The sequence below is a fragment of the Camarhynchus parvulus genome, chromosome 8 (assembly GCF_901933205.1).
Source record: "Camarhynchus parvulus chromosome 8, STF_HiC, whole genome shotgun sequence".
In the NCBI taxonomy this organism is placed as follows: Eukaryota; Metazoa; Chordata; class Aves; order Passeriformes; family Thraupidae; genus Camarhynchus; species Camarhynchus parvulus.
Window position 1 is genome coordinate 546,051 of NC_044578.1, and position 21,638 is coordinate 567,688.

Genomic DNA, 21,638 nt, shown 5'->3' on the forward strand with positions numbered 1-21,638 from the left:
CTTCAAAACTCGCTAAATATTCACATGACGTGCTGCCCTGCTCCCTCAGCTGGAGTTTGTCACTTCTAGAGCACCTTGGATGGGGAATTCTGTGGGGCTGTGGCAGGAGGCTGCAAGAAGGGGTTTGGTAGCTAAAACCAGAAGTTTTTATGTTGTTAGCTGGCAAGAAAAAAGGGTTTGGTGCCTAAAACCAGGAGTTTTTAGGTCAGGCTGCTGCAAGGAGGAAAGGTTTGGTGGTTAAAACCAGGAGTTTTAGGTCAGGCTGCCACAAGGAGAAAGGGTTTGGTGGTTAAACCCAGGAACTTTTAGGTTGTTAGCTGGCAAGGAAAAAGGGTTTGGTGGCTCAAACCAGGATTTTTATGCCCTTAGCTGGCCTTCCAGAGGGGAATGGTGCCAGCAGGGCCAGGAGAGCTTCAGGAGCCCCCAGGTCCACCAGGCAATGCCAGGGAGGGGTGACCAGCACAGGGGTTGTGCAAAGGGATGTGGGGAGGACCAGTGCAAAGCTTGATAAAGGTTAAGATAAGGGTTCTTAGTGTGGCACTCCTGAATTTGAATCTTAATTATGAATTCTGAGGGTCCTTTAAATGAAAGAAAAACCTAGGCAATGGTTAAACACCACAAAACACTGCAAAGTTTGGAAAATGGCTTCTCTGATTCCTCCTCTCTGTTTTTTCTCCTTCTCTGTATTTTCTCCTCTCTGTCTGGTCCTATCCTGTGACATTGGTGAGGTTTTTTGCAGAGGAAAGTTTGGGATGTGCTGGTGCTCTCCGAGAACTGGGGGAATTGCAGTTTTAATTATTTGTCAAGGGCAGCCAGAATCTCAGAAATGTGTTACTCTGTGTTTCGTAGGCTGCAATCGAAATAAATAAATGGGGCTGAGAGCTCAAATGAGTGCCTGCACAGTGGGCAGCAGCACTTCAAAGGCTTGGGAGCATGAGGAGGCTGGAATGTGTTCCAGCAGCATATTGAACAATGGGAATCTCATCTGGAGCCTCGCAGCCAATTCTGTTTGCCTCCCCTCAGCTCTAATTAAGATTGACAAGGTTATCCAGAGCAGGAGAACAAATATTACAGGAATTGGAGATGTGTTGACACACGACTAAAGAACTACACGGAATTAAATTTATAGACAGGAAATATGAGCACAATTAAGACAAGGCTACTTGAGAAAATGTAGGGAATATTCATGCAGGATTTCTCGGGCTTTGAGCTCTTGGGCTGATTTTGTGCCATTTTCACAGAATCCCAGAATGGTTTGGGTTGGAATGGACCTCAGAGCCACCCAGTGCCACCCCTGCCATGGCAGGGACACCTCCCACTGTCCCAGGTGCTCCAGCCCCAATGTCCAGCCTGGCCTTGGGCACTGCAGGGATCCAGGGGCAGCCACAGCTGCTCTGGGAATTCAATTCCAGGGCCTGCCCACCCTGCCAGGGAACAATTCCCAATTCCCAGTCTCCCATCCAGCCCTGCCCTCTGGCAGTGGGAGCCATCCCCCTTTCTCCCCTGTGAACAGCTTCTTTCCATCTGTCCTGTAGCTCCTTCAGGTCCTGGAAGGCCACAGTTGGGTCTTCCTGAAGCGTCTCTTCTCCAGTTGTTGGAGGAAGGTCTTTGACACTTATTCTTGCACAAAAGTAAAATACCAGGACTGGCACAGAGTGCCCAGAGCAGCTGGGGCTGTCCCTGGATCCCTGGCAGTGCCCAAGGCCAGGCTGGAGCAGCCTGGGACAGTGGGAGGTGTCCCTGCCATGGGAATGGGATGAGCTTTAAGGTCCTTGTCGACCCAAACTATTCCATGATTTAACCTAAAATAACAATCTGCAGATATTTGATGTAAATATGAATTTTCATGTGTGTTGTTGTGTGTTTTCCAGAGTGGTTTCAGTGCATGGGTCCCACCGGTTAACACACTCAGCATCCTTCCACGCCTCACACAGAGATTATCAATAATCAGTGATAATCAATAATCAATAATCAGTACAGTTTACAAAAGTCTGTTCTGAAGGGAAATTGCTGCATTTCAAAGGGTGTGATCCTATCTTCTCCTATCTTCTCCAAGTAAAATGAACAGCCAACTTACTTTGAACATGAATGAGGAGACTGGGCACGCTTTCTTCAAAGGGGAAACGTAAAGACAAAAGAGAATTCCCACTGGTTGTTGCTATTAAAAAGCTGTTTATAGGTGAAGTGCCCAAGGAAAGGGCTCCAGAGCAGCCCCTGGTGCACAGGGTTGTGCAAATGTTGTCAGTGCCTGAGGCAGTGCAGGAAGGGGAACGGCCTGGGAAGGGACTCCGGGGACACCAGTGGCTTTCCCAGGAGGGGTAAAACCTGTTACACACAGACAGAGGCACTTCGGGCAGGCACTGAGGGGGTTTGGTAATCAGTGATTGTTTGGGGGCTCAGTGTTTGACTGCTCAATGTTTGGGTGCTCAATATTTGTTTAATTGCTCAAGGATTTTTTATGTGCTCAATATTTAGGTGTTCAGTGTTTAGATGCTCGATGTTTGTGTGCTCAATGTTTAGGTGCTCAGTGATTGTTTAAGTGCTCAATGTTTGTGTGCTCAATATTTGTTTGTGTGCTCAAGGATTTTTTATGTGCTCAATATTTAGGTGTTCAGTGTTTAGATGCTCGATGTTTGTTTGCTCAATGTTTGTTTAAGTGCTCAATGTTTGTTTAGGTGCTCAGTGATTGTTTAACTGCTCAATGATTGTTTGGGTGCTCAAGGATCTTTTATGTGCTCAATATTTAGGTGTTCAGTGTTTAGATGCTCGATGTTTGTGTGCTCAATGTTTAGGTGCTCAGTGATTGTTTAAGTGATCAATTTTTGTGTGCTCAATATTTGTTTAAGTGCTCAAGGATTCTTTGGGTGCTCAAGGATTTTTTATGTGCTCAGTATTTAGGTGCTCAGTATTTAGGTGCTCAATGTTTGTTTAAGTGTTCAATGTTTGCAGTGCTCAATGTTTGGGTGCGAGGATTTGTGTTTGTATTTAGGTGTTCAGTATTTAGAGCCCATATTTAGGTGCTTAATGTTTGTTAGGTGTTCTATGTTTAAGTGCTGAATGTTTGGGTGCTCTTGTTTGTTTAAGCTTTTTTTTTTGTTAATTTTTTTTTTCGCTCAATGTTTGTTTGGGTGCTCATTGATTGTTTAAGGGCTCAATGATTGTTTAAGGGCTCAATGATTGTTTAAGGGGTCAATGATTGTTTAAGAGCTCAATGATTGTTTAAGGGGTCAATGATTGTTTAAGTGCTCCATATATAAGTGCCCAGTGTTTGCATAGGTGCTCAGTGTTTAGGTGCTCAATATTTAAGTGCTCAATGTTTATTTAGGTGTTCTATGTTTAAGTGCTGAATGTTTGGGTGCTCTGTGTTTAAGTGCTCAATGACCATTTAGGTGCTCAGTGTTTAGGTGCTGAATGTTTGTTTAGGTTTAAGAGCTAAATACTTGTTTAGGTGCTCATTGATAGTTTAAGGGGTCAATGATTGTTTAAGTGCTCCATATGTAAGTGCCCAGTGTTTGTATAGGTGCTCAATGTCTAGGTGCTCACTGTTTGGGTGTTCAACATTGTTTAAGTGCTCAGTGTTTGTTTAAGTGCCCAAAGATTTTTTAGGTGCTCAGAGCTCAAGTGCTCAGTGTCAGTTTGGGTGTTCAATGATTGCTCAGGTGCTCAATAATTGTTTAAGCGCTCAGTGTTTCAGTGCTCAGTGGTTTTTTGGGTGCTCAGTGTTTGTTTAGGTGCTCAGTGTTGGGTGTTCAATGACTCTTTAAGTGTTCCATGTTTGCTTAGGTCTTTAAGGATTTTTTAAGTGCCCAATGTTTGTTTAGGTGCTCAGTGCTTAGGTTCTCGGTGTTTGTTTTGGTGTTCAGTGTTTGAGTGCCCAGTGTTAGTTTGGGTGCTCAATGATTGTTTAAGTGCTCAATGTACAAGTGCTCAGTGTTAGTTTAGGTGCTCAGTGTTTGTTTGGGTGTTAAAGGATTGTTTAAGTGACTGTTAAAGTGGTCAGTGTTTGTTTGGGTGGTCAGTCAGGACTGTTCCTTTAGAAAGGCAATTGGTGAAGGTTTCTTTGGGTTGTCCAGGAATGTTTGTTTGTGTTGTGCGATCGGTGCTTGTTTGGGTTGTCCAGGAATGTATTTGGGTTGTCCAATTGGTGTTTGTTTGTTTTGAGTTGTCCCGTCGGTGTTTCTTTGGGTTGTTCAGGAATGTTTGTTTGTGTTTCTTTGGGTGGTCCAGGAATGTTTGTTTGGGTTGTGCAATCGGTGTTTGTTTGGGTTGTGGGTGGAATGTTTCTTGGGAAGGTCGTTCCTCCTTCCCTGAGTGCAGCCCCCAAACCCCCTGTGCTGGGCATTGCCATTTGTCTCAGGCAGCAGTGGGGGTGTTTAATATTGGTCAGAGGAAACTGAAACTCCCCATTTGGGTCCCTTCTCAAAAGGCTGGGCCGGGTGACTCTCAAGGTTCCTGGTTTGAGGGGCTCAGGGCAGTGCTGGGGCACAGAGGCACCCATGGCTGAGCCCTGGCCCTGCCTGGCGGGCAGGGAGAGCTCGGTGAGCTGCTCCCCTCCCCGGGACCCTTCCCCATCCATCCCCGGGACCCTTCCCCATCCATCCCCGGGACCCTTCCCCATCATCCCCGACCTTCCAATCCCAAATCCCGGCCTTATATGGCTTCCCCATATCTTATCTCCCTCATCCCCGGGACCCTTCTCCATCCATCCATCCCCAGGATCCCTCCCCAGTGCTGCCCTGCTGGTCCAGGGGGGCTCCTTCCCTCCTTCCCACCAGGATCTGCCCCCCAGGAGCTGTTCAATAGTGTTGTTAATAATGCATTAGTCTGGAGCAAGCAGCTGGGAGGTTCATCCAAATATCTGACTGTTGCTGGCAAACACAGCCCGAGGCATCTGTGCCAAGGCCCTGTATTTACATCATCCATCCACAACCAGCTCCTGCTCTTGTAAATCAAGAGATCATTGTGATTCTCCTGAAAGATTCATTGTGGTGAGAGACTGCAGCACAATTAAATTTGCCTTCTTTTATTATTTATCACTAATATTCCAACCAGTGGTATATCAACAAATAAATGTTCCAGGAGATAAGCCCAGATGAAATCATGGATCAGCCCTGGTGGAAGGGGGACAAATGGAGCCATTCAGTCATGAGTTTGGGCAGGAATTGTATTTCATGAGAGCCTTTGGTGCTTTGAAATTTTGTTTTCATTCCGCCGGGGGCTGGAGACTGCTCCTGAAATATTCTGGCAAAAATGGAACTGCAGAAAACCGGAACTGCGTGCCAGCAGCACTGTGTGACATCGATTGTTACCTGGTGACCTGCTGGGGGGACACTCGTGGGGAATGTGCTCTGCCTGCCAGAGAGCAGAGATGTGCCATAGATCGGGAGCAGGAGCCAGCCTGCTCCGAGCTGCTGTCAGAGCCTGGGGGCAGCAGGGGGGTCCCAGCTCACACTGCTGGGGAGGGGCTGCTGCCTGCACAGGGAGGTGGGCTCGGTAAACACCAACACCTCACACAGCTCCAAACCGGGAGTGGTGACACAGCAGTGCCTCGGCCTCTGGATGGAAGTGTTTGGGCGGGACTGGGACTCCTCCAGGCTGTTTTCAGCCAGCTTTGGAGGTTTCTGCACCAGGAGCTGTTTGGTCAGACGTGTGGTACCTCTGGGGCTGGTGATTTATTTATAAACCTGCTGTCTCTGCTATAAAAAGCCTTGCAATAGCCCAATAATAAATGCATTCATCACCACGTCTGCTGTAATCACTGCAGCTCCTGAGCTGCTATTTGGCTCTCATTAGTTGCAACTCCCATTCACCTATAATTTTGGAGAACACACAATTATGTGTTATCACTCCTTCAAGTGATTACTATGCTGGATGTTTTTAAGATAATGGCGTGGAACACGCCGTGATGAATTGCACCTCTCCAGGTAGTTTTGTTTCTGGCATTAATTCTATTATTTTATTTAAACCAGCCTGGAGGAGCTGTGGGGCAGGGCTGGCATCACCTGCTCGGGGAAGGGCCCCAGGTCAAGGCTGATCCGATAAAGGACGTGGCCCAGCACACAATTATCTCCCTGCTGCCCGTCCTCCCCACTCACACTGCAGATATTATTATGAGGGGATTGAACACCCAACCTGTTTGCACCTGGAAAGGTGCTTTTTTCATTAAGCTTTGATAGTGATAAAAGCCTTTTCAGGGAGAACATGGGGAAGAACAGGAATACTGAGAAATCCCTGGAGCCTGGGAGGGAAGAGGTGAGGGGAGCCCAGCTCTGCTGAGGAGCAGGAGCAGCCACAGCTCTGCCTGCAGCTGGGCTGGCACTGCTGAGACCCCACCTCACATCCCGGCTCCAGCTCTGGGTCCCTCAGGACAAACCTGACTCTGAGGGGCTGGAGAATGTCCAGGGTAGGGAATGGAGCTGGGAAGGGGCTGGAGCAGCTGAGGGAGCTGGGAAGGGGCTCAGCCTGGAGCAAAGGAGGCTCAGGGGGCCCCTGTGGCTCTGCACAGCTCCTGCCAGGAGGGCACAGCCAGGGAGGAGTCAGGGAACAGGGACAGGAGGAGAGGGAACGGCCCCAGGTTCTGTCAGCGGAGAATTGGGCTGGACATCAGCAGGAATTTCACCATGGAAAGGGTGGTCCATGGAAAGGCACTGGAACTGCCCAGGGAGGTTTGCAGTGCCCATCCCTGGAGGTGCCCAAGGATGTGGCACTTGACCATTTCTCCCTCAGCTTGAGGCAGCTTTGCTGTCCCCTCCCTTTGCTGTCCCCTCCCTTTGCTGTCCCTTCCCATTTGCTGTCCCTTCCCATTTGCTGTCCCCTCCCTTTGCTGTCCCTTCCCATTTGCTGTCCCCTCCCTTTGCTGTCCCCTCCCTTTGGTGTCCCTGCTCTCTCTGTCCCATTTCCCACACCAGCAGAGCCCAGGTGCAGAAGTGCAGCAAGAGCAGCAAGAGCAGGTTCAGATTTGTCCTGAGCAGGCCTGGGGGTGCCAGGGCACGCTCAGGTTTGGGGCACACTGAGCATCCATCCCCTCCCAGGCAGGGCAGGGCTCTGGCACAGCCTCCCCTGCAAACCCTGGGGCTTTGGGCAGGACACCTGGGCTTCCTTGGACAATTAAAACCAAGGACCAATGCAAGTGTCCCAAACTGAAGTGAAGGCATTTACTGGCTGCTCCAATCCAGCTGGATATTTCAGGGTGCTAAAACCCCTCAGCAACACGCTGGGATATTGGAAATTCGGGAAGTAACAGGAAATGTTCTCTCATTCTCCAGACCTTTGCCTTGCTTTGGTCTCAGAGCTTATTCTTGCTTTTTTTTTTCCCCTTTAATTCTGTTTCAGTGTTGTGTGGTAAAAAAGAGTCAGAAAAACCTCTGACTTTGGTGGTCCTATAAAATAAACATAAATCAGCTCCCAAATTTACCAGGACCCCTTTCCCTGAGGAATAGTGCAAAACCAAAAGGCAAAGCCAAGTCACGAATTGTTTCCTTACCTCTCTGCATTGGTAATGTCTTCTTTGTAATCTCTGGAAGTCAGTGTTTCTCTATCATAAATCCCCAGGAATTAATAAATATCAAATACAGCAGCCAGACCCTTTTTAATATTTCAAATAATGTGATGAATTTGGGAGTTACTCTCGGAAGCTGAAGCCAAGGCTCTCACACCAACAGAGGTGTGGGATATTGTTTCTGAGCCTTCAAACAGAAAATAATGTGGGCTCCCATGAAGGACGTGATTAATGACTGAATATTCTGAGCTTTACACTGCAGTGTTTTGTCCATTTTAGTATGAAAATACACCAGTGAAAGGGAGGGGCAGAAATAATTTTGTATAATTAAAACCAAATGACTTTATTGCAGTCGTGGCGGCAGCAGTTTCTCCGTTCTTGCTAGAGGGAAAATCCATTCCTGGTGGCAGAAGGGAAACACCCACTGAGGCCGTGGCTGGGGTGGTGTGCAGGAAACCCCTGGGAATGGGGAAACCCCTGGGAAAATGGGATTTGCCCTGCCTTGGAGAGATACTGGCAGGTGCTGAGGGTGGAACTGCAGGGATTAAAGGTCATATGGCATCGGCTGTAGGGAAAATTGCATTTCAAATCCTGCAGAGGAACAAACACTTTTGCTCCTAATTACTCATACTGGGCTGGTTCTCTGTTTGCAGAGGCTCAGATGGAGGGACTAATCCCTGGTTATCTGCACACAGATTTCCTGGAGCATCCCAAAGCAGATGGGATTATGAGCCCAGCAGCTGGAGATGCCAGTGTCCCTGTGCCCTGGGCTGGTGTCCCCTGTCCCACCCCAGCAATCTGAGCTCCCTGGCCAGTGAGCAGCCCCTGGGGGCTCTGGGAGCAGCGCTGCAGGGGCAGGAGGGCGTTAATGAGGTTAATTACTCAGGAGCAGGATTACGGGCTTGGAGCTACAGCCAAAATGAGAAAGTGAATTCTGAACACAAAAGCAAAAGGATCAATAACGTAAATTACTTTAAACTGAAGGGGGGCAGGGTTAGACTGGAGATTAAGGACAAATCCTTCCCTGGCAGGGTGGGCAGCCCTGGCACAGGTGCCCAGAGCAGCTGTGGTGCCCCTGGATCCCTGGCAGTGCCCAGGGCCAGGTTGGAGCAGCCTGGGACAGAGGGAGGTGTCCCTGCCATGGCCAGGTGGGAACGGCTGGGGTTTATTTGAGGTCCATTCCAACCCAAACCGTTGCAGAAGTCTGAGATTTTTCTCCTCCCAAGCACTGCCCAACACCTGCCAGCTGCAGCCCAGGCCCCTTGGACACAGGATGTCCCCCACTCCTGGGATTTCTGGAGCCAGGACCAGCCTGGGGAGCATTCCAGGCAATTCCAGGCAATTCCAGGCAATTCCAGGCCGTTGCTGTCCTTCAGGGCAGCCAGGTGGGATCCCAGCCCACGGAGGCCTCTGGAGCAGAGCCCCTGTGCAGTTTTAATCAAGCAAGTGCAAGAGCTATTTTTTACAAAGATTAATGGATCTCTGTTTTAATTACGGTGGAATAATAGACTAGAGAGCTGGGAAAGTGGGAGGCATTAAAAAAAGAGGATTAAAAACTTGAGGGAAGCTGGGTGAGACTATATTTTTCCGTACTTACAAATTACAGAAGATCATCCCCATTAATAATGATTGGAAAAATAATAAAGTGCCCTCAGCCGTGTATGACAGTTAACATTAAAATCTATTTTTTATGCTTGTTGTGTGGGGAATTTCTGATTACAATCATCAGTTAAAAAAGAAACTGTGCTTTTTTCCAATCTTCCAAATTTAAATATAGAAGAATACTCTGCTGAGTTCAGCTATGGTCTCATCAATACTTTTCCAAGCCATGACAAGGTAAAAAGAGCAAAAGTCACTTTTATTTAATGACTGTTATGCTTACTTCAGTTGCGCTGCAGCGTTATCATTAATTGCTAAAAAGAATTGGTTCTATGCATAGATTTTGAAAACTACATTGCAGGAAATGCTGCTGGGGTGTGCTAATAGAAACAATTTAGGGAAAGAGAGGAAAAGGAAAAAAGGGAAAAGGGGAAGAGAGGAAGGGGAGAAGCAAGGGAAGGCCTCTGATGTTTGCAGATTTTACTGTTGGTCATCCTTTTAATGAATGATTTCCCAGAGATTGCTGCAGGAAGGGTTTTATTGTTATTATTTTTGTAAAGCTCCTCGTGCTCTGCTGGAATCCCTGCCCTGGTCAGGAGAAGCACAGTGGCACACAAACCCTATGTGGAAAGGCTGCTCTGCCTTAGGAAATTGTAAAGGTTTGGGGGGAAAAAAAGGAAAGGAAAGGAAAGGAAAGGAAAGGAAAGGAAAGGAAAGGAAAGGAAAGGAAAGGAAAGGAAAGGAAAGGAAAGGAAAGGAAAGGAAAGGAAAGGAAAGGAAAGGAAAGGAAAGGAAAGGAAAGGAAAGGGAAAAGGGAAAAGGGAAAAGGGAAAAGGGAAAAGGGAAAAGGGAAAAGCTTCCTTTAAACAGTAAAAAACCCTGGATTTCCCCTATTTCTGCTCCCCTGCGAAAGTCCATCACAGGCTGTGCTGGCTGAGGCTCACTGGGAGGAGGCTTGCTCTGTGTCCTGCAGGAGAGCTCTGGGCAACGACAGGGACTCCAGAGCTGGGAGGGGATTTACAAACAGCAAGGGATTAAATCCGTTAGCTTGGAAAACATTTCTGAGATGAATCATCTGATTGCTGCTTCCGTGGGGTAAAAATGCACTTTATCCATCACATCCCACGTGGGTGCTGGGGAAGCACAGGGTATTGGCTGCTCCCAAATAACAAAGGTTTGTGGCTCAGACAGAGCATCCGAGGCAGCTGACTGTGATTGGCCATTAATTAGAAACAACCACATGAGCCCAATCACAGATGCACCTGTTGCATTCCACAGCAGCAGATAACCATTGGTTATGTTTTGTTCCTGAGGCCTCTCAGCTTCTCAGGAGGAAAACTCCTAAGGAAAGGGTTTTCCATAAAAGATGTCTGTGACATCAGCCTGAGATCCTGGAGGTCTTTTCCAGCCCCAGTGATTCTGTGAATTCTTTTCTGACTTGTTTTGCTTTTCTGGTGAGCCATGCAGAGAGCAGGGAGTTGGTGGAGCTGGGGTTTTGTGCTGGGAGAGGAGGAGGACGAGGCTGCTTTTCTCTCCTCGGGGAAGAATTCACGGTGCTGAGGCTTCCCTCCAAGGTTTGGACGTGTGAGCGCGAATAAACAGCGGGAGAGTGAAATTAATGAAGTGGTAAATGCTCACTGAACCACAGGCTACCTGCAAAAGTGCTGATTTGTAATCCCTGGAGTCCCGGGGTGGTTTGGGGTGGGAGGGACCTTAAATCTGGTGTCCCTGCAGCCCAGCCCCGGGCAGGGACAGCTCCCTGGGCCCAGGCTGCTCAGCTGTGCTGCATGGACTGCGTCCAGCTGCTGCAGAAAGCCACCGGGAAAGGAACACGTGCTGGAAAAACCTCCGTGAATTGGGGCTTTCTCTGCCTCTCCCGCCCTGCTGTTCATTAGAACCGAGTTCAAAACGTTCTCAGGACTTTGAAAGAGGGTCCTTGCCTTCCCTGGATGGGACCAGACCCTACACAGCTCCTCCTGCAGGGACGCTAACCTCAAAGTGCCGCTTCCCGGTGACATCCCAATTCTCTGCTCTATAAATGGGCACATTTTATCCCTCAGAACCCTTTCAGATTTAATGTTGAGATCATTAATTAAATGAATGGTTATTCTCTTGCTTTGTTTCTGAAGCATTTCAGCCTGAAGTTTCCAGTTCCTTATTCCTGAATGGAATGTCATTTTCCACTTAAACAATACTGCCAGATGCTTAAGGCACCAAATCACCATTTTCTCCCTCCAATTTCTATGGTTGTGGTATTTTAATGTTTCATCAAAGGGATGAGCTCTATTGCATTCCCTTCTTCTCTTGGATTTCCTTCATGTAGAAAGCTCTTTATGAAATAAAAATGTCCCATTAGTCTGTTGCACTTTGTATTATCCTCCTTCCTACCTTCCTCCAGCTTTTAAAACTGTTTCAAAGCCTTCAATTCCAAGGTGGGCATGGGGGGGTGAGTCTAAAATTTGCCTAATTCATTCTCCATGTTTCCTGAAGAGTTGTTAATTTGTGGAGAGGAATGCAGATTTCCCGGTGCCACAGCATCACTTCCCGATGGCTGCTGGCTCTGCAGCTCCCTGCTCTCAGCCCTGAGCCCGTGCAGCTTTCCCTGGCCCCTTATTCCATGGCTGCTCTGCCTTTTCCCACGTGCTGCCTCTGGGAAATGGAGCACGGTGCTGTTGAGCCAGGCTTAGACATCCTCCACCCCCAAGGCAGGCTCAGGCTCCTCCAGCAGCTCGAGGAATGAAGCTGCTCCTAAATCTCCTCCCTGTCCTGGGAGCCCTCACTGCAGCCAGTGAGGGAGAGGAGCTCCTGGGGATGGGGTAATGGGATGGGATAATGGGGTGGGATAATGGGATAATGGGGTGGGATCATGGGATAATGGGATGGGATCATGGGATGGGCTGTCCAGTCCCTTCCCACCCAAACCGTTGCGGGGTTCTGGAGTTCTGTGACCCCTCTGAAAAGAAGCTGGTTTGGATTCTCTGGTGTCCAGACAGTTTTTCCTGGAAAAGTGTCTCGGTTGCTGAGCTCAGCAGCAGAAGGGGGCTGTGTCTCAGGAACGGGGCAGGAATTTTCCATGGAGCACACAGTGCTGCTGACCCTCAGGGCTGAGGCTGCAGGAGAAAGGAATGGGTTTTCTTTTATTCCAGCCTAGGCAGGAATAATAACTGAGGCTTTCCTCCCAGTGCTGCAGCAGCAGAGCAGGGCAGGAAGAGCAGGGCAGACAGATGCACCCGTGGTTCCTGTGTCTGCGAGCTGGGCTGTGGGGTCTGGGCTGGCTCTGAGCTGGCAGCGATTCCTGGTGTGAGCTCAGCTCTGATAAACCCCGGCTGTGCTCAGCCCAAACACAGCAGTGAGTGGCACCGGGCAGCTCCCCCCGCCCCGTGCTCAGGGTTTCCCTTCTCCCCAGGTGCTACCTGGAAGATGGAGCCTCCAAGGGGGCCTGGCTGAACCGCTCCAGCATCATCTTCGCGGGCAGCGACAAGTGGTCGGTGGATCCGCGCGTGTCCATCGCCACGGCCAACCGCCGCGAGTACAGCCTGCAGATCCAGGACGTGGACGTGACGGACGACGGCCCCTACACCTGCTCTGTGCAGACCCAGCACACGCCCAGGACCATGCAGGTGCACCTCACCGTGCACGGTAGGCTGGCGCAGCCTGGGCATTACAGTTTTTGGGGGTTTTTTTTGTTCATTTTTGTGGGGTTTTGTTGTTTTTTTTTTTTTCCCAGAAGGTTAATTGATTACTTTGTTATACTATATTATTCTATATTATATTGCACTGTATTACATTACATCTAAACTGACTCTGCCAAGCACTCAGCTCTGCGCACACTGCACAGTGTGTGACTGTCCTGACAGTCCCGACACACACACGCCTGGCCGTGACAGGCCGAGGAAACGAAACTCCATCACTCTGGGTAAACGATCTCCATATTGCATTCTACTTTTGCCAAACACAGGCACAGCAAATGAGATAAGAATTGTGTTTTCTTTCTCTGAGGTTCAGAGAATGTGAAACCCAGAAATATTCTTGGGAAGAATCATGCCTTGCTTTTCTCTGTGAAGAGAAATGTGGTGACATGGCATGGCAAACTGCAACCCCTTCAGAGTTCCTTTCCTTTCCTTTCCTTTCCTTTCCTTTCCTTTCCTTTCCTTTCCTTTCCTTTCCTTTCCTTTCCTTTCCTTTCCTTTCCTTTCCTTTCCTTTCCTTTCCTTTCCTTTCCTTTCCTTTCCTTTCCTTTCCTTTCCTTTCCTTTCCTTTCCTTTCCTTTCCTTTCCTTTCCTTTCCTTTCCTTTCCTTTCCTTTCCTTTCCTTTCCTTTCCTTTCCTTTCCTTGAAATTTCCTTGAAATTTCCTTTCCTTTCCTCCGCTGTCAGTTTTCACATGGATTTAATATTTATTGTATTGTTCCAGGGTGAACAATTCTTGGTTTTGATTGTCTTCCTAATAATTAATGCCCCCATGCAAGGGCTAAAAAAACAAGTTGGAAATTAATTGCGTGTATAAAATACATCAACAGGAGCTTAAAATTAATTAGGCTAACTATGAGCATATAGAGAAATAATAACTCAATAGTTAAAAATATGCATAATTATTAAGCAATTGCATTTATATCTTCAGAAATGCAAAGTATAACCTAAGGCTTTAACTTATTAGTCTTTGGTGCAATCATCATTAACATTTTCTTTTGCATTTTTATGAGTAATAAAGCAATGAATATAGAGGAGAAGAATTGAACTGGCAATCCCTGTTAATCCATGTGGCACATGGAAATCCCTTAGAAATAACGGGGTGAGCCACCTCCCACACCAATTGTCATAGCCACGGGAATCCTGCGGGAATGTTGGGCTGGAGCTCTGAGCTCAGCGTGTGTGTTTGATTAAAATATCGTGGATATTTTTATTAAAATGTCATTGCTGTGACCCTGGTGAGAGGCCTCAGGACCCTCGCGCTCGGTCTGGGGCACGTGCAGGGACACAGGGACAGGGACAGAGGAGAGGGAACAGCTCAGGCTGGGCCAGGGGAGAATTGGGTTGGACACCAGCAGGAATTTCCCCATGGAAAGGGGTCAGGGATTGGAGCTGCCCAGGGAGGGATGGAGTGCCCGTCCCTGCAGGTGGCACTCAGAGCTCTGGGTGGGGACAGGGTGGGGATCAGAGCTCTGGGAGGGCTGGTCCTGCAGCCCTCAGTGCCTGCCTGTGTGCAGGGACCCCCTGGCACCCATTTGTGATCCCAGTGGGACCCCGAGGTCACTGCTGGAGGGACTGGGATGGCCCCTCCTGCTCCAGAGGGTCAAATCCTGGGATCACACAGGGAGCTGTCCTGGGATCACACAGGGAGCTGTCAGGGGGGGATGCAGCGAGTTATCCCAGGATCACACAAGGAATTATCCCAGGCTCACACAAGGATTTGTCCCAGGATCACACAAGGAATTCTCAGGGGATCACACAAGGATTTATCCCAGGCTCACACAAGGATTTGTCCCAGGATCACATAAGGAATTCTCAGGGGATCACACAAGGATTTATCCCAGGCTCACACAAGGATTTGTCCCAGGATCACACAAGGAATTCTCAGGGGATCACACAAGGATTTATCCCAGGCTCACACAAGGATTTGTCCCAGGATCACACAAGGAGTTGTCCTGGGATCACCTTTAGGATTCCCTGTTAGTTCTTCCCCAGCTGGGTATCTGGAGATTAGGAACAGCCTCTGCTTGGGGCAGAAATGAGTGAGGGCAAAGCAAAACTGCTCTGTCTGAGGGCACTGGGCTTCCCCTGGCATTGGGAATAAATGATGAGACCCCAGGAGTCCCAGGAGAACAGGAGCGCTGGGCAGCAGCCTCAGCCCTTCCCAAGCCCTGGGGATGAGTTCCCAGAGCAGAAAACCTCCTGCAGCTGCAGGAGCCAGGGGTCTGCTCTGTCCCAGAAGAAACGAGGGGAGGCTTAGGGGCATCTTGATGATCTTAGAGGTCTCTTCCAGCCTCATTATTCTGTGATTCTGTGTGATCCTGTTGTTTTTATTTTGTTGTTGTTAGCATCTAAAGCTCCCAGAAAACATCAGACTCCAGGCACAAAATGATCTGCAGTGAAGCTGCCCCCCAAAGCTGTGCACACCCAGCTCCCCAAAGCTGTGCACACCCATCTGCCCCCAAAGCTGTGCACACCCAGCTCCCCCAAAGCTGTGCACACCCATCTGCCCCCCAAAGCTGTGCACACCCATCTGCCCCCCAAAGCTGTGCACACCCAGCTGCCCCAGAGCTGTGCACACCCAGCTCCCCCAAAGCTGTGCACACCCATCTGCCCCCAAAGCTGTGCACACCCATCTGCCCCCAAAGCTGTGCACACCCAGCTCCCCCAAAGCTGTGCACACCCATCTGCCCCCCAAAGCTGTGCACACCCAGCTCCCCAAAGCTGTGCACACCCAGCTGCCCCAAAGCTGTGCACACCCATCTGCCCCCAAAGCTGTGCACACCCAGCTCCCCCAAAGCTGTGCACACCCAGCTCCCCCAAAGCTGTGCACACCCAGCTCCCCCAAAGCTGTGCACACCCAGCTGCCCCCAAAGCTGTGCACACCCAGCTCCCCAAAGCTGTGCACACCCAGCTCCCCAAAGCTGTGCACACCCATCTGCCCCCAAAGCTGTGCACACCCATCTGCCCCCCAAAGCTGTGCACACCCAGCTCCCCCAAAGCTGTGCACACCCATCTGCCCCCAGAGCTGTGCACACCCATCTGCCCCCCAAAGCTGTGCACACCCAGCTGCCCCCAGAGCTGTGCACACCCAGCGCCCCCAAAGCTGTGCACACCCATCTGCCCCCAAAGCTGTGCACACCCAGCTGCCCCCAAAGCTGTGCACACCCATCTGCCCCCAGAGCTGTGCACACCCAGCTGCCCCCAAAGCTGTGCACACCCATCTGCCCCCCAGAGCTGTGCACACCCAGCTCCCCCAAAGCTGTGCACACCCAGCTGCCCCCAAAGCTGTGCACACCCATCTGCCCCCCAAAGCTGTGCACACCCAGCTGCCCCCAGAGCTGTGCACACCCATCTGCCCCCCCAAAGCTGTGCACACCCAGCTCCCCCAAAGCTGTGCACACCCAGCTCCCCCTTTCCCTGGAGTGTGTGAGCCTTGCACACCCAGAACCAGAGCTGGCTGTGCAACACCTCCTCTCTGCTGCTTGGGCTGACAGTGTTCAGGGAGCAAACAAACACATTTTGTGGGTTAAAGCCACCTTAATTCCCAGCGCAGGGAGCAGGGTCCGTTCCCCAGGTGTGACAGCGCTCACAGGGGTCCGAGGATGAGGGAAGAGACGAGGATCTGACTCCATGGTTCAGAAGGCTGATTTAGTATTTTATGGTATATATTATATTAAAACTATACTAAAAGAATAGAAGAAAGGATTTCATCAGAAGACCGCTAAGAATAGAAAAGAAAGAATGATTAAAAGGTTTGTGTGTCGGCTCTCTGTCCGAACCAGCTGGACTGTGATTGGTCATTAATTACAAACATCCAACATGGGCCAATCACAGATGCACCTGTTGCATTCCACAGCAGCAGATAACCATTGGTTACATTTTGTTCCTGAGGCCTCTTGGCTTCTCAGGAGGAAAACTCCCGAGGAAAGGAATTTCCATAAGAGATGTTGTGACACCCAGGGCAGCAGCAGCCTCTGCCCCACTCAGGACCCCCAGACCCAGGGGGCTTTGGCAGAGCTGAGGTTGGGTTTGGGCTCCCAAATCCCTGTGCCAAAGCCAGCACAGCCCCTGAAGGACACCAGCAGGTACAGGCTCGGTCAGTGCCACTCACTGCAGTTACTCCCTTTTGGAGCAGGGAAATTACCTGAGGCTTTTGATGAAAAATAGAACTTGTGTCTTCAGCCCACATTTACATCTGTGAAGGAAAAACCACATGAAAGAGAAGATAATCCAGCTAACTTAATTTCAGTGACCTTATTAAAAAGAAGGGGGGCTCAGAGGGACCCCAGCCCCAAACAGGGACACAGGGCAGGTCTCAGAGGGACCCCAGCCCCAGCCCCACTCCTGTGCTGCCCTCCCAGCTCCCCCTCACCCTGCAGGAATCTGCTCCCGACACGGGAGCTGTAAATAATTCAGTTTTCCATGGAAATGCCTTTTACAGATTCAGTCAGGAACCATAACCTCAGGTTTTTATTTAAACATGTATAATGTTCCCAAAGTAATACTCTAGGCCCTTTTTCTGTTTAATAAACCCCCTTAATGTCCCCTAAATATTAATGTATTGATTTAGTCTTTGCAATGTTTGCAAAGTCTAATTTGTTTCCTCAGCCGGGCCAAGAGGGACTTGCATTTGAAGCTAACGAGATAAATCTTCCCCAAATTTATTTAAAGTGGGACAAAATAAATATGCAAAAGACTTTAAAATCATCTAACAACCACTTCCCAGCTAAAACTGACAATCCATTACTCTTTTAAATTGCCAGCACTCGAGCAGGGTGTCAGCTCCCTTTATAAAATTAACTTGCTGGTGCCAGCCGCGTTATCATCCTGTCCCTGCTCAGCACAGGGAGAAAAAGACATTTCTGGGGAGGGGGAGGCAGGCACGGGAGCTTGCTGTGGGATGGAGACCCCACAGGGTGTCTGTCCCTGTCCCTGTCCCAGCAGCAGCATCCCAGCCCTGCATTGCTGCTCCCAGTGCCTTTAAGGTGCCAGCAGAGGCTGATCCCAGGGCTCTCCCCGGGATCTGTGCTCCTCATCTGACACCGGCCAGGGGCTATTTACAGATCACCAAGGGACAGGGCTGCTGTGGAACGTGCCCTGAGCTGGTTTATTTTCCAGCAGCAGTCTCATTCCATGGGTATGACAATGGGAAGATGCCAGCAGCTCACATCCCAGGCAGCAGACACAGAACTCAATGTTACAACTCACTTTATAAAAGCTTCTTGACCAATCACACAAAGCAAAAGCACATTGACAGGAGTTCTATCCAAGCACTACAAGCACAGGTACCTTTGGTTAAACAGTGCTTGCTTATTTCAAATAAAATACCTGCCTTGTGAGCCTTAAAACACAACGCACAGATGTCACAGACATCTTTTCATTAAAAATCCTTTCCTTAGGATTTTTCCTCCTGAGAAGCTGAGAGGCCTCAGGAACAAAATGTAAGCAATGGTTATCTGCTGCTGTGGAATGCAACAGGTGCATCTGTGATTGGTCTCATGTGGATGTTTGGAATTAATGGCCAATCACAGCCCAGCTGGCTCGGACAGAGAGTCTGAGCCACAAGCCTTTGTTATTCATCCTTTCTATTCTATTCTTAGCCAGCCTTCTGAGACAAAACCTTTTCTTCTATTCTTTTAGTATAGTTTTAATGTAATATATATCATAAAATAATAAATCAGCCTTCTGAAACACGGAGTCAAATTCTCATCTCTTCCCTCATCCTCGGACCCCTGTGAACACCATCACACACAGAGCTCCATTATTAAGCTTCAACCTTCCTAATATCTTGCTAGATAAACTTTCTGCAGCTTAGAGAGTAATTGTAGCCAAGCGTTAATACACAACTATTGTTCTATTTGCCCTTGCTTTTCTACAGTTTAAATAATTTTTCTGCTGACCAATCTCATGGCTGCTGCTTTAGCTCTACTCAGTTCTGCTGTCTCTGAAACCTGCCTTTTGCAGCTATCCCAAACCCCTCTGATTTTGTGCATTCCCATACTCATCCATTCACTGAATTCCTCCCACACAGCTGCGGGGGATCTCTCCCTCTGAAATAACCTGGGTGGTTCCTCCCTGGGCTCGAGGCACAGGAAATGCTGGCGCTGGGAGGTGAGCTCATTGGCAGGGATGGAAATCAGCATGCTTTATCTGGAGTGGAGCGGGGCTGCTCTCGTCTGAAACTCATCATTCTGCCACGTTGGAGGTGCTTTGGTCACGGCTGCGGCCGAATTTCCATTACCAGCCTGAAATTTCCACCGTCTGGAATCTGCAGGCAGGGGACAATGGGCACAAAACGATCATTTCCTCCGGGGCCCCAGGAGGATTGGTTCTGTTCCAGTGAATTGAGTGCAGTGGGATGGCTGGTGACCCGTGAGGGTCTTGTTAAAGTGCCCTCAGCAGAGTCCAAAGGCTCTTTCAGGAACTTCTTGTCTTACATGGCAATGCCAGGTACAGGAGGAGGAAAAAATATGGGATAAAGCTAAAAAATAAACCATCCCGCCCCCCCAAAAAAATGCTTAGGATAAAGAAAATAATGATCCACCTCCCTCAGTGAAACAAAGCCAGCCAGCTGGGAAGGATCCCAAAGCATTCTGAAGGACAGGGCTTTTGGAGTTATGGAAAGAGGGGGAATGAACCAGGAGTGGTGGCTGGGCCTACTCTGTGCCCTGGGCTCTCTAAATTCATTAATACTTCATGAAATCTTGGGATTCAGGCAAACACGGGTGAAATCTGCTGCTTTGCAATGAAGGGAATCGCTGTAGGATGGCTCCAGAATGCAGCACTTCTTTAAAGGAACAAAAACCTGATTTCAGGCTCCAAGGCTCCAGGGATTCATGATTTTATGTATTTGTAGTTAAAAGCACCAGCATCAAAATTTGTTCTGTGAGGTTGTTCAGTCCTGGAGAGGAGAAGGATCCAGGCAGAGCTCAGAGCCCCTGCCAGGGCCTGGAGGGGCTCCAGGAGAGCTGCAGAGGGACTGGGGACAAGGGATGGAGGGACAGCACACAGGGAATGGCTCCCACTGCCAGAGGGCAGGCATGGATGGGAGACTGGGAATTGGGAATTGTTCCTGGCTGGGATGGGATTCCCAGATTTGCTGTGGCTGCCCCTGGATCCCTGGCAGTGCCCAAGGCCAGGCTGGACACTGGGGCTGGAGCACCTGGGACAGTGGGAGGTGTCCCTGCCATGGCAGGGGGGGCACTGGGTGGGATTCAAGGTCCCTTCCAGCCCAACCCATTCAGTGATTCTACAATAACAAGGTACAAAATGCCATTGATACAGAGCCTGTCCTTTTGGGGCATTGCTTTAAATGCTCCACTTTTCGCTTTTCTGTGCCAGCCTCTTCCCTTTCCCTTTCTCTCTGAAGAAGCTCCGGTGGCAGGAGTGAAGCTGGGCCAGGCACAAGGGGAAGTGCAGCTGGGGCTGGGGGCAGAAGGAGCAGTGAGCTTTGGTGGAATACCTGCAGGGAGAGGAGCTGCACAGCTCACACCCCATTGCCATGGCTGCTGCTGGGGAGCTGATCCCAGGGGCTGGGCTTGTCTTTGCCTTCCTCTGGCGTTGCAGACTCTGATGGTGTTCACAGGGGGCCCAGGATGAGGGAAGAGTTGAGGATCTGACTCCATGGTTCAGAAGGCTGATTTATTATTTTATGATATATGTTACATTAAAACTATACTAAACGAATAGAAGAAAGGATTTCATCAGAAGGCTGGCTAAGAATAGAAAAAGAAAGAATGATAACAAAGGCTTGTGTCCTGGACTCCCTGTCCAAGCCAGCCAGACTGTGATTGGCCATTAATTACAAACAACCACATGAGACCAATCACAGATGCACCTGTTGCATTCCGCAGCAGCAGATAATCAATGGTTACATTTTGTTCCTGAGGCCTCTCAGCTTCTCAGGAGGAAAAATCCTAAGGAAAGGATTTTCCATAAAAGATGTGTGTGACAGAGACTCTGGCACCTGCAGCCCGTGCTGCTGCTCCTCTCCCAGCACAGGGATGTGCAGGGAGTTTGTCTGTTGCTGCTTTTAAACTCCTGCCAGCCTGAGAGATGGGATTGTTCCCCTGAGCAGTGCAGGGGCCCTGATTGATGCTGCTGGTGCCAGCTGTGCCTCAGCAAAGGCTGCTGCAGGAGCTGCTGGCGTGGGGCTCCCTCCCAGAGCTGGCTGGGCATGACCAGGCTGGAGTGCCCCACTCTGCTGAGCAGCTCGTTCATAAACCAGAAACAGCAGAGGGGCAGGGAGCTCCTCGGGAAATGCAGAGGAAAGGGGAGAAATGCACAGACCTGAAGCACTTTAACAGCCTGCGAGTGAGCCAGGGAAAAGGAACGTTTGGGCTCAGAGGCTGCGCTGGAGAACAGGGAGCAGTGACCTGGAAAGGTTCTGGGAATGCACCCTCAGTCCAGCCCCTCAGGATTTACCAGCTGGGAAAGGGGGGCTGGGGACAGAGCTGTGCGTTGCAAAGGTGATTTCTGAAACGGGAAACAATAGCAGTGCATCTTCTCTCTCAACCCCACCTCAGAGTGAGAGGATGCCATTCTTCCATTGGGATTTACTCCATGGCACATCTTGGCTTGGATTGATGAGCTGGGGACTTGGAGAAGGAAAACGTTCAGTGCTCTGAGCTGGGTTTGTGGCTCTGGGAGAAGCACCAGGGGTGGGATGGCTCAGGCTCAGCAGGCTCTCCTCACACTCCGCACACGAGGAGCATTTCCTCGTGTTCTGCACTCACTCCTCATTCCCAAACCCCCACGGCTTCATTTCCATTCCGTAGCCTCAGAGAGGGTGAAGGGAGGATGATGACAATATCTGATATTTGCAAGCAGCCAAATCCACCAGTTGGAAGG

General features: G+C 49.6%; 1 protein-coding gene across 5 annotated transcripts in view; it reads left to right on the top strand.

Moving 5' to 3' along the window:
* The window catches only part of NEGR1 (neuronal growth regulator 1), a 171,975-nt gene that overhangs the window by 60,446 nt on the left and 89,891 nt on the right, over window positions 1–21,638 (top strand). For all 5 annotated transcript variants that reach the window (XM_030953651.1, XM_030953652.1, XM_030953653.1 and 2 more), the window contains exon 2: window positions 12,504–12,736. In XM_030953651.1, the coding sequence (XP_030809511.1) occupies window positions 12,504–12,736 (233 nt within the window). The remainder of the gene's footprint in view (window positions 1–12,503; window positions 12,737–21,638) is intronic.